Below are 17,261 nucleotides of genomic sequence, written 5' to 3' on the forward strand. Positions count from 1 at the left end.
TTTCATGTTAAAGGGCCACACTAGATCAAAACACTTCTAAATCTTATTTTGTTCTAGCAGAACTCAGTAATTTCGAGTATGTATTCCAGTAACTATGTGTTGCTTCTCTGTTTGAACCAATAGATATGTTATATATATGTCCCGTCAACTTTGTTTACTTCTTCATTTTAGGTCATCCAAATCCGCCATTTCTCTATAATCTCAACTAATCATGCAGTAGAGATTGGCTATCTAGACACTAGTTTTTTAAAAAAAAATAGACACTAGTTATATTTAAATGTTTACTGTAAACATCAAAATAGAACAGCTAAAATATTGTTTTCTTTCCGGATGATGTGAGAAAGGTCAACCGTGATTATGGACGTTTTCTTGACAAATGACAAATGGTTATAAGAATAATAATTAAATTTATTCAAAATATGTCATTTCTTTGCCAAGTTGTATAAAAGTATAAAGTAAATCAAGAGCCACAATTAAAGGACTGCTACTTATCGTGAAAACCTACTCTATAATCAGGATAATGATCTGTCAAGAAGCTAGAAATATTTTAGTAAATAAAATTAGTGTGGCATATATAGTTTTCTAGTGTGTAAGTTGAAATCTTACTTCATGCGAATGCCCAATCGGGGAATTCATTATCTTAAGAATAATTAACTAAGCATCAAGTCAAAAGAGAGATGATTGTAAGGAACCACTCTGGCGTCGGACAAAACAATTATCTATTTCTTAGACATTAAAATACATCAATAAAATTATAGAAAATGTATGTAAACATTACCCCGTCAATAATTCAACTAGACCCAGCTCATAGTTGTATATAGTCGTTATCATTATTTACTTATATTTTTGTTTCGTTCGTCCCACTAGTCTTACGTACGGCTGCCTCTTGAGTTTTGATTTTAAAGTAGGATCCTTTAAAGTAATATATTGTTTTGAACCAAATCCCATTTAGCGATCTCTAAAACTATTTTTGCATTAACCAGATTGTTTGTAACCTAGCGATTTTGCCTTTATTTGTACGTAGATGTGCATTTGGTTTCAGCTAGGTACATATCTTTAGTTATTTTTTATATTTTGGCTGGCTGCCGGTTCTCACACACACACACACACACACATATATATATATATATATATATATATTATTGTGTCGACATATCGATCCAGAAGGTCGTGAAATGGAGAAACGGATTCCTAAATTACCAGACATTACTCCCAGAAAAATATACAAAAGCATGTAGTATTTTTTTTCTTTTTTGAACTTAACATGTGGTATATATTATTGTGTCGACATATCGATCCAGAAGGTCGTGAAATGGAGAAACGGATTCCTAAATTACCAGACATTACTCCCAGAAAAATATACAAAAGCATGTAGTATTTTTTTTTCTTTTTTGAACTTAACATGTGGTACTAGGACGAGTTGGTCGAAGTGATAAAGATATTTCGGCTAGAACTATCGTCACCTAGAAAAATAATTTATAATGTTTGGATTCCCGACAAATAAGTGAAACCATCTATTTTATTTTTACCAAAAAAAAAACCTTAACATGTGGTCCTTTATACATGTACATTATTGTTGTGCCGTGCCGACTAGAATAGTTAAAATTTATGAACTACAATTTTATGATACATGTATCTAAATTGTTAGAGTTAAGATCAATATAAGGTTTATATTATATACAGCACTTAACCAATTTAGACTTTCTTTAACTAATTAAGAAACATGCAACCATACACGTAGCACGCTCTTTAATAACGGAAGATACCACATATCCATCACATTCTCGAAAGCTTAATCTTGTCTTGTGTTTATTAGTCCCAGTTGATAACATTATAGAATGAAAAAGGTATGGAATAGAATAGTCAAATGATTAAAAACGTACAAATATATAAATAATGTCATAATTCAATTAGACTTAGTTTCCCGTAAACTGACTCAACATGAATCATGCTTCTATGAAATTGCATTCTCGCTAAAATTTGAAACCTTTGTAAAAAGAAAACTTCCGGCGAAACATATCGTGACATTGTGAGAAGTGTCTTCTCATCGAAACGAACCTGTTATAGTACAGAAGTCTCATATATATTGACCATTATATATCTACTAACTCGTTACTAACCATTTACTATTACTCCACTTGGTGTTATTCAAGAACAAACCAATGACAAAAATAAAACGAATTACGAATACTATTTTTTTCAGAATAATCCATTTGAATCTACTCCACGATACATGTATTACCGCCCAAACGCATCAAGGTCAGTTGTTTATACTTTATAGCCACGTGAATCTCGCCAAGAGAATGCTGCTCTCTCCATAATTTCCATAACAATTGTTACTTGAGACTTGAGAGGTAGTGTAACGCTAATCATGAAGGAAATGTAGCTGTGCTATAACATAGCTTTTGATATTGATTGCTTTAGGGATTAAATTTGAAGAAACAACGTTGACAAAAAAAAAAAATTTAAAAACGAAAACACTATAAACGGCACGTTGTTCAAGTTTTACACGTAGAACGGCACGCAGTGTTTGACTAGTCTGTAACCCCTTTAATGGCATCTCTCATTGATTATCGTCATTTCGTTTAAGGATCTTCGTGGGGATAAGTCGATTTGATAGCGAACCTTAAAAAAAGCGAGAGATCGAAGCGAGTGATGCCAGGAGGTGTGCCCAAGCTCCCAAAGATCCAACCGGCGGATATCCAAGCCGCCGTGGGATGGGGTGTCGCCGCCGCAGCCGGCGCCATCTGGGTCGTCCAAGTAAGCCAATCAGCCTCTTACTCGTAGATTTTCAAATTGGGTTTGACGGATTATGTCTCCTGGTGAAATTGCTAGCTTGATTTCGACGAAAGATGAAAACTTTACAAGTGATCTCGTTAGATAGATATAGTATTCCCCATAAAGGCTGTAACTTTGATGTAGATTGCATCCTTACATATACATATCATTTCAATTTCATGAAAGGCTTTGATTCAAGTCTCTTATGTGGTTGTAGATTTAAGTTGATTCCAAGCAATTACATTCAGATTAGTCTCCTGTTTTGCTTCTAGGCTCTAGATCTTTAGGAGGATACCACTTGGACATGAATTACTCTACTTGATGTTTCCATCTTTTATGCTAAAAGCATTCTCTTTTAGACTTTTAGTTACTGACAGTGACAATGCTGTGTATATGTATTTTGGTGTTGTGAAGAGTTTAATTAGTCCCTTAAGTAGTCCTGACTTCATTTTTTTTTGTATCTTAACATCAAATTTGTTTGCAGCCGTTTGATTGGATAAAGAAGACGTTCATTGATAAACCAGCAACTGAAGAGAACTGATGGGATCACCAAGATGTAGACTTTTCTTTGGGATGTGATTGAATAAAGTTTTGGTTCTTTTCCTGGGGATTTTTGTTGTTTCATGACTTCAGTGTAAACTTTTTTGTCTTCTCAAATGTTATAACACATGAATAAGCATCCATTTTGCTTTTTATAACATTCTGCTTTTTCAATCGTATGTTGTTGGTACTATTACCTTATGAAAGTAGACGTGTATGATCAAGCCAGTTCCATCTGATGAAAGCTCTCAAATATCCATCTCACAGCAAGACGTTGAAGGTGAAATAGACTCCAGTGATGATGGCATGCCCCCAATGGAAGCAAACACAAACAGATTGAGACTATTAAACAGTATGTAACCAACACAGCTGCTGAAAAACAAAGCAGGGTTTTGATGTGCAATGAATTGATTGTTGATTCATAGTTAAGTAAATGGTTCAGAAGTGTAGTCCATTGCTACTCATTCTACATCAATGTAGATCACAGATCAGTGTAGCATACTCTGATACAAGACAAAAGAGTCTTTGGTGATACAAGGTGTTGTTGTTCTTTTATTATAACCAGTGAAGATGTGAAAGAAACGTTTTCAAGTATTCCAGTGAAGTAAAAAAAACCAATTTTAAGAGCTCTCTTTTTCGAGCTTCTCAATCTCCTCACGGTGCTTTCTTTCAGCTTCTTGAAGTTCTCTTTCAGCGTCTTCCTCCTCTTCAATTCTGTCAAGGTTATCGAACTCCTTAGTCGCTGCCATGGCTTTCACAACAGGGTCTCTTAGCTCAGAGATCAAACCACCACCGACTTTGTACCCTTCTTCATCTCCAATCAGATATAACCGTTGGTCAGGACCAGAGGCCATTGGAATGTCCACCGCCAAAAGCTTCATGTCATACTAAAGAAACAAACCAGAAAGATTAATGAATGAGAGTCTCACCACTCATTATCTAACCAACTCACAACAGCTCTTAATCTGCTACATGCAGTCCAAGGCTAGAGATAGTAGACCTCTATAACTAAGACCTGAGCAGCTAAACTTCATGAAAGCTTATCAGAATCCTAAATATCACAATGTGGAGTTGAGAAAGTAAGAACCTGGCCTTTCTTCTTCTTAACTTCGACGCTAACAAGTCCCTTTCTCTCAGAGCCTTGAACGGGGAACAGGAGAAAGCAACGCTTGCTCCTAATCGTTGGCTTGAATTTCTTGAAGGTTATGCCACCACCTGACATCACATAAGCTCTCAAATCTGATCCTGACAGAGGAGCACCCATTACTTCCAGAATGTCAGCTGCTGTGTTGATCTTCCTCATTGTCATCCTGTAAACTTTATCCGGATTTATTGTGAACCTTGACCGCAGGTATAGTCCCTATCATTAGAAAAAATAGTTGTATAACACTTCTCTTAAATGATTAATAAGAAGTTTTAATAATTGTATTAAAATAGTTGGATCATGATCTTGTTTTAATAGAATAGATAGATGATAGATGATGCAAGATCATCAGTTAACAAGCAGAACGTTCCTATAGCTTAAGTACTTGTGAAACTAAACCAATCAGTATCAACCAATAACCACAATGTGAACACTATAGAAGCCTCAATTCATTTTTCCTCATGGCACTGAGCAAAACATTGTAAAACCAACCACTGTAACAGATAAAACTTACAGAACACTAACACTAGCTAACAAGCAGAACGTTCCTATAAGTCCTTGTGGAAACTGAACCAATCACTACTATCAAACAATAACCACAATGTCAACACTAGAGAGAGTCTCAAACATTGTAAACTTACAGAAAACGCTACAATGGCCGAGGAGAGAGCTAGAAACCCATACTTAGCCATACCCTCAGAGAGCCCAACAAAGGTACTAGCAATCCCAAACATAATCCTCCAAAGGAAGATACACACAAACACACCACCAGCTCCATACAAAACAAGACTGTTCTTCTTCCAGAACGCGTCAACGTGCAAACCCATAGCCTCACGGTACCTAGCGAAGCTAGAGCTAACGGCTTTCACGGGCTTGTCAACAACCTTCCTCGCAAAGCTACCATCGACTTTACGAAACCCAGAGCTCTTAGTGGACACGAACCTAAACGCAAACGCAAAGCTCGCGTTTTTCACACGTGGCAAACCCAAAGGTTGAAGCTTTTGAGAGAGGAGCTGAGATAAGCCAGTGGGTTTGGGGGATAAGCTGTGGAAGGAGGTGAGCCTGGTGTGGAGGTGGGAAGCGATACTGCTCGATGGGTTTGACCGGTGGGTGGTGACCGGGTTGACCCGGGTGTAATGCGACCGGATAAAGCCGTGGATTGCTTTGAAATCCGATGGTTTCACCATCCTTATAGCAGAAAGGTTTCGAATTTGAGATCGAGGAGTCAAAGGGTTGTGATTTCTCGAAGAAAGCTATCGTCTTTTTGCTGAGTTTCTGATTTTTTTTTTCCTGACGTTGGTGATCGAATCGGAGAAGACCCGGGCGGATGATCCGAATTGGGATAGCTTATCCGGGTCGGGTAGAAGCCATTTATAGTTACTGGGCTTTTATCGGAAACAAAGCCTTTTACAAAGGGCCCAACAAGTGTTATACAAGTCCCATGCCTGGTTCGCAGATGACGGGTTGGCACTTGGCAGGGGTAAATTTGTCATTTTTAATGTTTTCTTGAGTGTTGAGTGGTGGTGATGCTACTGGGAAGGACTACGTAATCTTTTATATCTAAATTTGGAAAATCTTATATGAATCATGAATGCGCAGGGCACACCCACTCACGTATATATTTATGGTTCAGTGAGAGATGATGAAACCTTGTATGATATTCTAATTATTTACCTGTGTACATGTGACTATATACCAAGGTGTCTTCAATTATTTTTTTCTTCTACATTATCAATAAATAAACAATACTGGAACTGATTGAGACTATATGGAATTTAATTAGCCTAAGTTTAGCCTCATTTGTGAATAGCTGGATAAGATTCGTTACAAAAGAGTACTATGAGATGTAACTATTAGTGGCAAGTCTTGGTTTCAATTTCCATCGAGAACTAAATTATCAATACTTGACCAGCTTGGACTTCGGTCAAAATGGTTTACATGGTGGAAGATGAACGGTCTACCTTCTTGCATTAGTCGAAAAGTATTTCAAACTCACGTTAGTCAGTGTGGTACACTTTCGGACTAATCTACTCTATAGCACTAAATGCGTTCCTCTCAGGACCGACCGAATCAGTCGATAGAGCTTATAAAAAAAACTATTAGTGGCAAGCAGTTTAAAAAAAAGACAGCAAGCAGTTAATTATTTATCATTTAGTTTTACCAACATGAATATTTTGTAAAGATCTTATACATGTAACGAAAAACCTGATCAATTTTTTTTTTTTTGTAACACTAAAAAAAAAACTTGATCAACTATTGGTATTGTTTTTAAAGTTCAATATGGAACAATAAAATGCCTCCATACTGAACATGTAAGACTTCTGAATGACTAAAAATTTTCAGTAATTAATGCTTTGTGGATGTTTATAGGCTTATAGCTCTTTTTTGTGCACATGGCTTATAGCTCTTTCACAAAGAATATCATTTCCTGGGACTAATTATTTAATATCACACTAATCGTCCTTAGTGTGCAATAATATGAATTCTAGGCATACTACTATTTCATATCTGGCCCACACGTTAACCTAAGCTTAAATAAATAAACAAATAGACGTGACTATCTGAAAACATTATCTAAATTCTCGAGCGCTACCACCGCTCATTAAATCTGATCTAAAAATAACACCAAAGAACCTTAAAATGCTGGCTGATGAACCTCTTAATAGCTCTCTCCCATCAAAAATCACAATAAATATGCGGCAAAAAACCTAAAAACAGTACAAAATTTCAAGATCTATATATGTCAGTATCTCTCTCTCTATCTATGTATGTAAGATATGGTGAGATGAAGAATCAGTTAGCTTTCCCTGACTCCCATGAAGACAATGACCCAACATCACCACCATCATCATCATTCATCATTATCATCACCATCTCTCTTTGAACCACCACTTGCTAAAACCTAGCTAGTTGCTAGTGGCTACATCCACCTACTTCTTTTTTTTTCTATAAGTTACTGTTCGTCACTTATAGTTTCAGCACTACTCGGTTGGGAGAAGTTTCAGAAAGAGAGCTAGCTAGGGTTTGCACACAGGTCCAGTTAAATCAGAGCTGGTGAAACTTCAATCAAGATCCACTGTAAGAGGTTTTTTATCATCACATCTACCATTAGTGTTGACTTGCTTAAGATCTAATATCTTCTAGGTTTTTCTTTACCTCGTCTTATGATCTTCTATTACCATCTGTTACTTACTTTAGTTCTAATAAAATCATTTACTTCAGCCCACAAGAAAGATAAACAAAATTAGGCTCTTTTCATTAATATCTGGATTTTAGGGTTTTCCCCCTTGTCTAGACCATGAAGAAACTTTTTTCTTAATTCTGTATACCTGAGAAACTGTTGACCTTGATTTTGGAATCCAATCTCTTGCACCTTCCATAAACTGATGATCTTATGAGATAATTGTATTTACCAAGTAGTCAAACAAACTTATGTTTGTTAACTAGCTAGTCTTTCTATATATTTTCTTATTTTATGTCCTCATGATCTGTAATGACTATTGTGGCATCTTTCCGCACATGTTTTGGACCTGTCGTCTGTTTATGTATATATTTACTTTCAAGTAGTTATTATTAATGATGTTATTAATATGGGGACTGTTCTTAACTTCATATGCTCGGGGCTTACATCACTCACATCATTTTTAAAAGAACATTAATAGTGTTATTATGATTTCAATGTTTGATGAACAGTTCGTCCTTTGTCCCTCTCTCTTGGCATCCTCTTCTTGACAAGACCCATCAGTTGTCTTTCTTGCACAGTAAAGCTTGCTTCTTCACAGTAAAGCTTGCTTCTTCCAGTGAGTTTCACACATAACAATCAGAATCCAACCCTTGTAAGTTAATCCATACATGCATAATAGAGAAATATGATATGCATACATTGGCTGACATTCTAATACATACATTGGCTGACATTCTAATTCACTGCTGATGCATTTATAAACACATGCAAATACTATTTCAAAACTAAATGTTCAATATTAAGTACATAGGAAGCTGTCTTGGTCACATTTGTCTTCTTGTCGAAGGCCCATTATTAGCAGAAATAAGTCCATATATGTTTGATACAATTCTGAGAATCAACTGAACCCAAAATAGTTTTGGTTATATAAATTAAAAGTGGTCTTTCAGTGTTCAGAAGTGTAGTCGAGATTAAAATAGGTAGATATAGCAGGAGATTCTTTCAGTCCAATCGTGGATAGAACAAGAGGGTAGAAATATCTGCCGACTCATTCATCCAAACACTCTGGTAAAAACAAGAGATCTAAACCACAGTGACTGTGTGAATGATGCGGGAGATGTTTTTCGTCTCTCTTTATCTGTGTTTGGACTGAAGGGAGCTCCTTCTTTCTCTACATGTTTCAGTTTTCTCGTTATCTGTTAATATATCACAACGTATTCACATTTTAGGCATGTTGATCACAAGTGCATCACTGACTTTGAATTGAATACGGATTTGCGATTTTAACCTCTCTCTCTCTCTGATGAATCTAATTAGTCAAAGAACATAACCATGTGATTTAGAGTTTGATGTCAGACAATCTAGCAACTACTCACTAGATAGTGTTGTACATTCGAAGGTAGTCATATTTACAAGTAAGAGCATCATTAATGGGGGTTCTTAGTATGTAGTTCTTAGCGGAATATAAGAAACTGTTTCGTCTCTTAACTTTTAACTAAAAAAAGCTAATAACCGGCTCTTAAATATCTTATTTAAGAGGGTTATTAATTTTTTTAGTTAAAAGTTAAGAAACGGTTTCTTATATTCCGTTAAGAACATCTCCATTAATCATGCTTTAAGCTTTCTTCTTATAATTCCAAGGAGATATATACAATCTACGGTATATAGATACAATTAAAATGGTGTTGTTTTTTAGGTTAATTTGTTGAATAACTATATTGGAAGAAAATATTAGTTTTGTAGTAAGAGAAAGAAAAAGAAGGAGAGAGGGAAACAAATGGTTAATTAGTGAAATATAATTTTTTTATTGGTTATTGGTTCAAATTTCCCTTGTTTTTTTTCTGGACAACTTTTTTTTTTCTTGAATAGGCGTATTCTCGTTTTTGGTAATTGAAATGACATATATATACAGTATATGGGGAGAGAGGTTGTGTTCTTGCCTTATTTGTAATTTTGTAAAATAAGTAACTTTTGTACTTGTAATTTTTATGTTCCCGATGACTGGAGATGGAGCATGAATGGTTCACAGCTACACATCGTCCTTGACATTCAGACGAGAAGATACTAAATTTCACATTGAATTGATTATTTATTTGGTTATAATAGCTCGATTTCAACTCTTTTTTTTTATTTTCTACATTGCAAATTTTTGGATATTTTCATTTGCTTCGTACATTTGTTGAGACAAGAAAGTAAGGCACGTCGAAGGCTCCAAGCTAAAGTCAAACCAGAGTAAAATTAACAGTAAATAACATTATGTTCTTAACAAGTTAGAGTAGAACTTTAGTTTTAGATGAATATGTTGTGTTAAAAAAGCCTAAGGGTCAAGCCAGCCATTCCTATCAATAAAGTTGTTAATGTGTCTGTTGTAATTGTTTTTAATTGGCTTGCCTTTTTTTTGGTTGATAGTTGGCTCACAACCTCACATACGAGTTAAAAAAATCACATACGTAGTCTCGGATTAAACCTAAATCCTATAGAAGGCATATTCTGAACTAGTTTTTATAGAGCGATTATAAAACACACAGATTTAGTAAGTCAGCACCATGAATTCATGATGAATATATAGTTGAGAATAGAATATAAATTTGATGTTGTTCGGATGTGTATATCATTAACATTCGCATAGAAATAATATATAGACCTCGTGCACGATCTCGAGTTGTTATTTAATATTGCCTTCAAACTTCAAAGGTATTTGTGTGGTTCATGTATTGTCTGCAATAATACAGATATGGAATCGCAGCCACTGGCTGTATATGGATAATTCAGCCTCATGTGATCTCCAACTAACCAATATCTTTAAGAGAAAAGGCATCATCATAGCATCATTTGGTCGAAGGAATGGAATAAATAAACAATATATATGAATTAGGGTTTATACATTATTTTAGTTGAGGCCGGTGGTTGCGGACAAGATGTTTCATCTTTTTACGTGTAACCCAAATATATATATTTTAATTTCCCGAAACTCATCACGTTTAAAGCTTCATGTATATCGAGAACTTGTGCATGTATATCTCATATTACAAGAGCACCTCCAATGGTAATATTAGAAGGAATTTTTAACATTTAAAGAAAAAAAAAATGAAATTAAGAGATAATGAACAAAAGCTCTTAGTTATGAGTTTTTAAGAAATTATGGAATACTAAAAGGACACATATCATTCAAATAGATGACTAACTAGTTTAAAAAAAAAGCATAAATAAATAATTTTAATACTAATATTAAAAAAAAAAACTTTATGGTTTCTAACCATTGAAAGTTCTCTAACTTCCATTGAGATATGGAGAAGTATAGTACTTTTTCAAAAAATATGTAAAATGAGTTCTCATATACATTAAATATTAAATTACATATTTTCTTTTCGATGTGATGTTGCTCATTTTCATGTAACGGTGCCGGAAAGTCTCGACCACATGAAAATCTAGAGCATGAAATACAAGAAAATGGTACTCGACGTTCGTCCACAACTTGCCTTTTTCATACTTCAATGGTTACGAGATTACTTTCCATTTTAAACTTAAACAGAATTAAGTGATAATTGGTCCATGTCTCCCTCTCTCGGACGCTGAGGTGTTTTTTAATCTTTCTTTTACTATTGGTGCGCATTGACCAAAGTGACTGTATTGGGGTTCTCAAATCTCCTTTACCAAATCCTTTTGTTTCTAAATATGGTTTGTTTTCTCTCCAATGTGATTTTTCCATTTTAGGTATAACTGTACAAGGAGCCGTTTTCTCACAAAATGCAAATCGAAAGTGATCATTCCAATTGTTTTTCTTTTGAAACTTGATCACTCCAATTGTTCGAAAGTACTATAGCTTTTAGTGTAGAATTAATATATTGATATAATGCAACTCAATGACATTTCCTTTTTCATTGGACCAATGAATGAAGTCTTGCGGATATAAAAGAAGTAAGATTATCTTCTTTCCTTTTTTATTTATATAGGAGTATAAAATAGATAAACTCCATTTCCTCTTTGAAAAAGATAAACTCTAAAATAAAGATGGATTTCTTTTTAATGTATACGCCTAACATTAAGTCACTTAATATCTCATTATCAAAAATTAAAATGAAACATTAATGAAAAGTTTTAATCAAAAATCATATGCTAAGAACTTTTTAGATATTGTTAGAGCATCTCATACTTACTTTAATTTTTATAAATAAAACAATTCTAGAAAATGGTTATATATTTTTAATGTATACTCTTAAAAAAGAAGATTGATATGTATTCCTCTAAATATAGAGTTTTCTTTCTATTGCTATGATATTAATCTAGCGGACTCTCAGCTCACTGCTCACTAAAAATTTCTTGGGCTCACTGCTCACTCAAAATTTCTTGGGCTCACAATTTACAGATGCAACTTTGATCTTCTGAACGGGGGAGAGATGGGGCAGCTAGAGATGGAACACCGTTCGAGATAAATCAGATTCATACTCCGACCAATCTTCTAAGCCTCTGTACATAAACATGACTATGTAAATATAATTGGCGAGACTACATAAGATCTGATTCATTGCATGTTTACTCGAGTGAAAGACCTGCATTATTAATTGGGACTCTATGTACATATCAAGATTCATACCTAGGCACATATATTCATATTCAATGTGATTAACACCACGGAGAAAGTAATTAATAAAAACTGAATAATAAACAATTTTGTAATCACACCACTTTATATATTCATATTCAGTCTCAGATATAAATGCAGCCATACGGATCCAGCTGTTGCTGCTTCGCATTATTATTCAGGACTCATGAATGTGATCGATATAGAGGATCAATGGAAATGGAGACACTTGGGAGAGGTAATTAAGCTGGTAGGTAAGTCGAATCCTCCTGGCATATATACCCACTGCCATAAAAAGATTAAATTACATCTTAAAAATTATTTAGTTATATAAATTAGTTATATTTATATATAATATCATACATGATGTATATCTAAAACCACACAATTTTCTTTAGTCTGCAACGTCAGATGATCACGAGTTAATACATAACTTATACAATATTTTTTTGTTCATTTTTATTACACTAATTATGAATGAATGAAGCTCTGTTCTGTGATGTTGTTCAAAAAAAAAAAAAAAAAAGAAACTCTGTTCTGTGATTACATACAAAAAAACTTCACACTAGAAAAACTCTAAGTAGCAAAGCTGGACCAAAAAAACACTCAAACAAATAAACAAAAACAAACAACCCAATCAAATTAAATAAAAGAAAATGCCAAGCACCTCACACTAGTGATCATGCCAAAACACACAATGTGCTTCCTGCCTAAAACTATGCAGTAACACACGAACTATGCAGTAGAGAATCCCAAGCTAAACTTGCCACCTTAACCACATACAAACACTTGAACAAAAAAAAAAAAACACATACAGACACATAACAGTCCAAATCGCCAAGCTTAGAAAAAAACTTTCAGGAGACTTGATATAAAAAAAAATTGGTACTCCCTTCATTATTAGCTCAATCGTCTGGCCCAACCAGAGTAACCTGCAGGATTCAAAAATGGTTGCTCACAACAGAACTTCTCTATAACAAGAGAGAATGGAATCAGAACTATCGGATATCTATTTTTCAGGTTATACTCACATTGCAATCATATGCGTATTTACGGGAGAGAACAATAGCTGCATTACGTTCTTGTTCTGACTCAAAAGTCAGCAAGAAACTTAGACCCTTTCTTGGTTGCCAGAACAATGCTTTTGCAGGAGCATTAGCATTGCCTCTCACTCCACATAACTGACACAAACGTTACCAAACCATTTAAACTTGTAAGAAAAAAAACTTCAATAAAACCAAAAAGAGAGCTCTAATTAGGTTACCTGCATGGAGTTTGAATATATTTCTCTAGCCTTTGTGATCCATCCTCGAGACAGCTTTACCCTCGCCTTTCCGACAGTAAAGACGTGAGATCGCGATACATGATCTTGCCCATTCATCTGTGATATAACCACCTGAGAAGAAGCGAAATACGTCAAGTCAAATTAGAGCAAGAACTCAAGACTGTTTAATAATGTTTTTATGAAGTAAAAGGAACTTGTAACCATTACGGTGAATTCACTGTTAGATTTTCGCATGAGTGATTCAACACGTGATTGCAAGCCAGAAGCTGTAGAAATTATGATCAAGTTAGCCATTTTAATCTGTATGATGACTTTGCATAAGGTACTAGAAAATATAAAGTTAATTCTTGTAACACCAACCAGTATTAATTGGACCCTCTGTTGTAACAGTGAACTTCTGACCGTTACAAAGAATGTCTGCTTGTATTACCCTCCCCACATCATATGGTTCTGGAGCATATACTGATTGGTTGGCACCTGAGATAGAAAATATATACGAAAGTTGCTCAATATGTGAATGAATCTTCTATGCTATATTGTACTATGTATAAAACCAAATAGTGAAAGGAAAGTAAGAGAATGGCAAATACCAGATATAGCTTCTCTACGACTAGACTCAGATGCTGCACGGTACCACTGGAATGAACATTTGGAAATATCTGAAGCATTACTATCTGAGGAGGCATGTATCTTTAGGCACGAGCCAAGAGTTTGTGCACCATCTAGAACATAAGGACATGATTTGGACCCTTCGGCTCTTTTGATTATTGCTATCTAAGAGATAGAGAAAATGGTTTTGTTGAGAAAGACCAGCTATAGCAATATGTTGAAAGATGCCAAGACACAAATGTATACCTCTCTTTGAAGCTTAATGGAATATGCAGACTTCTCTTGGATTTGACTCTTTAAATCATGTAGCTCATGTTGCATGCCCATCACCTTAAATTATAAAGTATTCAGTTTATAACATTTTAAATGTAACTCATCAAAACCATGAAGTAAAGCTTTGGTCTACATTCCCTCTCTTTCAAAATAATAGAATTTTAAGGTTTTTGCACACAAATTAAAAAAATATTAATTTTTATTAAATTTAGCTTGCATAAAACAAAACTTATAACTAATTCTACCAAAAAAAGTTATACTTCATGCAAATGGTCACAAACACCAAATAACATTTAATTTTTGTATGGAAACTTGAAAACATCATTAAAACTAAAAAAGAATTCTTAAAACATCATTTAAAATGAAATAGGGGGAATAGATATTTATTTGAAGCACAGAAATGTAGTTGGACCTTGGTTGGTTGATGCATCCGTTTGATTCTTCTAGCCTCCTGAACTTCCTCAACTAATTTTTCAACATTCTGTTGAAATGAAACATCACTTTGATTCATATTTACCAGTTCAGATGTCAGAACAAAAAGGAAGATTGATCTCAAGTTGATGCATACCGGTTCCTGAGCTCGAGAAGCTTTAGAACAAAGCTCCTGTTCTTCAAATGCTCCTCCAAGTCTCATCACAAGAGTCCTTGCACTATCGATTTCAGCACAAGCAAACGACCGTTCTTGGTTTACCAGCTTCTTTGCATCTTCTGAAGCCTAAGAACACCATGAATCAGCTTTAAGATCACTGTCAAAAGAAGTAACCATGCTAGAAGAAGATAATAGAGTATACACATGAGGACTTACCTGCTTGAGGAAGCTTGCCAGTTTCTTCACTTCAGTCTTTTCTTGAATAAACACACCTTCATGTTGAGTTAACTTAACTGCTAGAGCCTCAACCTACAAGACAAAAACAACAAAACAAGTGTTCTAAAAAGTGGAACCAAGTGTTTCTAAAAACATTCACAAGTAAAGAAAAGCTAACCATAGAGATAGCTTTTTCAACTGCTTCCTTGTTACGCCCATCCATACGACCTCTCATGGATTCTAAAGCATCTCTAAGTTTCTTTAGCATAACATGTCCTTCCAATGAAGTCACCTCACTCAACTTTGCCTAAATATTCCAAACACATTAGGTACTCATCTAAAAGCAGACACATGGCAAAGAAAGGATAGAGAATTGTTATGGTGGAACCTCATCAACTAGTTTAGCAGCTGCAGCTAGATTCTTGTCGAATTTGCAAGCAAGGTCACGAACTGAAAGCCGCTTGTGCTGATCTGACAAATCTCCTGTTTCTTTGTCCACAACATCTTTAACAGATGGATGTTTTTCATTTTCTTTAGGCTCATCAACAATCTGATCATCAGGTCCTAGCTTGTATGATGGAAACTGGTTAGAAGCAAAGCTCACATCTGCTGAAATTGCTTCAACTACCACTACTGCTTCACACACTTTCTTTTCTTGCATTTCAGGACATACTTTAGTCATTGTCGGAATCTTATCTGCTTTCCAAAAAAAAAAAATTAAATTAAATTGTAACATGTCTTCACATAATAATCAACCAATAGAAAAGATGCATGAACTGACAAGGATAAAAAAATGATGATAAAACAATAATTTTGATAATAAAACTTGAAATATTTTGGAAATCTATAAACATATTAGATTACATATACATAAAGTTTCTAATTCATGCAGCCAAAAAATCACCAATTTAAGATGATACAAGAAGATTCATCAGGATGCAAGAATCGGATATGATCTTCACAACATTTACATATAAATCAACTAACTTACAGTTCTTTAAACCAGTTCAAGAACAGAGACTTTTCAAGAAGAAGAAGAAAATGCAAGAACATGATCAAGAAAACAGAGAGAAGAAGGAGACAAACACCTTTGGTCTTGTTGTAATTTTTGAGTCTCTCTTCCCAAAAACAGCTCGTTTGACTGATCATCATGTCTTTCTCTTTCTCTCTTTTTCTCTTACTTTCACGCCATCATCGTTAAAGAGTGCACAAAAGAAGAAAACGTTTCTTTTTATAACTCTCTCTCTCTCTCTGTTCTGAGACTCACGCGCCGTCGGGCCTCTGTGTTTGCATCGCTGTTGTGGCTCCCACTCTCCTCCTCCTGGGAGAAAATGGACCTTCTCTGTTTAATGGAGCTAATTATGGCTCTTTAACGAGCCATTTATTATTATTTTCCTTCTGTTTATTATATTATTCAAAGCTCAAAGTAAATAAATAAATAAAAAAAAATTTTGATCAAAAAGAATATATATTATTTGTCCGTGACATAATCCTCTCTAATTATCTCAATCTGACATAAAATAATACAGTATTGATTCTTAATCTCTTGTGGGGTTCCATTCCATGCCACTTTTCTTGTTGTTGAGAAAAATGTATCTTAATATTATTATTATTATATTGTATAGTTTAATAGCCACCAATTTAGATAGCCGTTATAACAAAAGCCACCCACTTAATTTTTATGATATATTTAAATGTTCAGTCTTTATGTTACTATTTTAAAAATATTGATACACTTATGAAATGATTTACAGATTTTTGATTATCTAGTTTTGGATTCCTGTTATCTTAAAATATGGTCATATTATTATATATATGTAATAATCCAAAGACTAAATAGTCAAGAAGAAATAAGCCACTTTGAAGTCATTGTTCTTTTTTTACATGAAAGAATTTATATATGTATACATATATATATATATATATATATATATATATATATTATTTGAGTATGGTTGGTAAACATAGACAAAAGATGCAATGCTAGAATACTTGTTGCTTAGTGACCAAAGATGTGGAATTATTTTTTGGACTGAAAGAAGCACAATTATTGGTAAAGGA

The 17,261-nt window shown here is 34.3% G+C and overlaps 2 protein-coding genes and 1 long non-coding RNA gene across 4 annotated transcripts; 1 reads left to right on the plus strand and 2 right to left on the minus strand.

The window, feature by feature from the left end:
* The first annotated feature begins 2,511 nt into the window (after window positions 1-2,511).
* LOC103866518 lies at window positions 2,512-3,497 on the plus strand. The gene is made up of 2 exons (XR_632543.3): window positions 2,512-2,760; window positions 3,263-3,497. It is a non-coding gene; the product is annotated as an uncharacterized LOC103866518 (long non-coding RNA).
* Window positions 3,498-3,748: 251 nt separating this feature from the next.
* LOC103866517 lies at window positions 3,749-5,649 on the minus strand. Its single transcript, XM_009144460.3, has 3 exons — window positions 5,104-5,649; window positions 4,406-4,678; window positions 3,749-4,205 (listed from the first exon to the last, which is right to left on the minus strand). Exons 1-3 carry the CDS (start codon window positions 5,647-5,649, stop codon window positions 3,939-3,941), a joined length of 1,086 nt encoding a protein of 361 aa, XP_009142708.1. The 3' UTR covers window positions 3,749-3,938.
* Window positions 5,650-12,668: 7,019 nt separating this feature from the next.
* LOC103866519 (stomatal closure-related actin-binding protein 2) lies at window positions 12,669-16,557 on the minus strand. 2 transcript variants are annotated; one of them, XM_009144461.3, is made up of 13 exons: window positions 16,289-16,557; window positions 15,589-15,896; window positions 15,379-15,507; window positions 15,201-15,293; window positions 14,964-15,110; window positions 14,808-14,876; window positions 14,369-14,452; window positions 14,104-14,287; window positions 13,874-13,990; window positions 13,721-13,779; window positions 13,493-13,624; window positions 13,260-13,409; window positions 12,669-13,160 (listed from the first exon to the last, which is right to left on the minus strand). In XM_009144461.3, exons 1-13 carry the CDS (start codon window positions 16,350-16,352, stop codon window positions 13,134-13,136), a joined length of 1,563 nt encoding a protein of 520 aa, XP_009142709.1. In that variant the 5' UTR covers window positions 16,353-16,557; the 3' UTR covers window positions 12,669-13,133. The 2 variants fall into 2 exon arrangements, with proteins under 2 accessions (XP_009142709.1, XP_009142710.1); XM_009144462.3 differs by having other exon boundaries at window positions 16,192-16,330.
* Window positions 16,558-17,261: the final 704 nt, after the last annotated feature.

The sequence above is a fragment of the Brassica rapa genome, chromosome A05, assembly GCF_000309985.2.
Source record: "Brassica rapa cultivar Chiifu-401-42 chromosome A05, CAAS_Brap_v3.01, whole genome shotgun sequence".
NCBI lineage: Eukaryota > Viridiplantae > Streptophyta > Magnoliopsida > Brassicales > Brassicaceae > Brassica > Brassica rapa.

Bases quoted from the DNA above. Each gene is read 5' to 3' on its own strand.
- LOC103866519 (XM_009144461.3), bottom strand. From the start codon at position 16,352: ATGATGATCAGTCAAACGAGCTGTTTTTGGGAAGAGAGACTCAAAAAT. The intron at 15,897-16,288 runs GTGTTTGTCTCC...TTTGGAAAGCAG, and splicing joins AAATTACAACAAGACCAAAG to ATAAGATTCCGACAATGACT. The intron at 15,294-15,378 runs GTTAGCTTTTCT...TTTGTCTTGTAG, and splicing joins TTGAAAAAGCTATCTCTATG to GTTGAGGCTCTAGCAGTTAA.
- LOC103866517 (XM_009144460.3), bottom strand. From the start codon at position 5,649: ATGGTGAAACCATCGGATTTCAAAGCAATCCACGGCTTTATCCGGTCG. The intron at 4,679-5,103 runs GTAAGTTTACAA...TTCTAATGATAG, and splicing joins CGGCCATTGTAGCGTTTTCT to GGACTATACCTGCGGTCAAG. The intron at 4,206-4,405 runs GTTCTTACTTTC...TTGTTTCTTTAG, and splicing joins TTAAGAAGAAGAAAGGCCAG to TATGACATGAAGCTTTTGGC.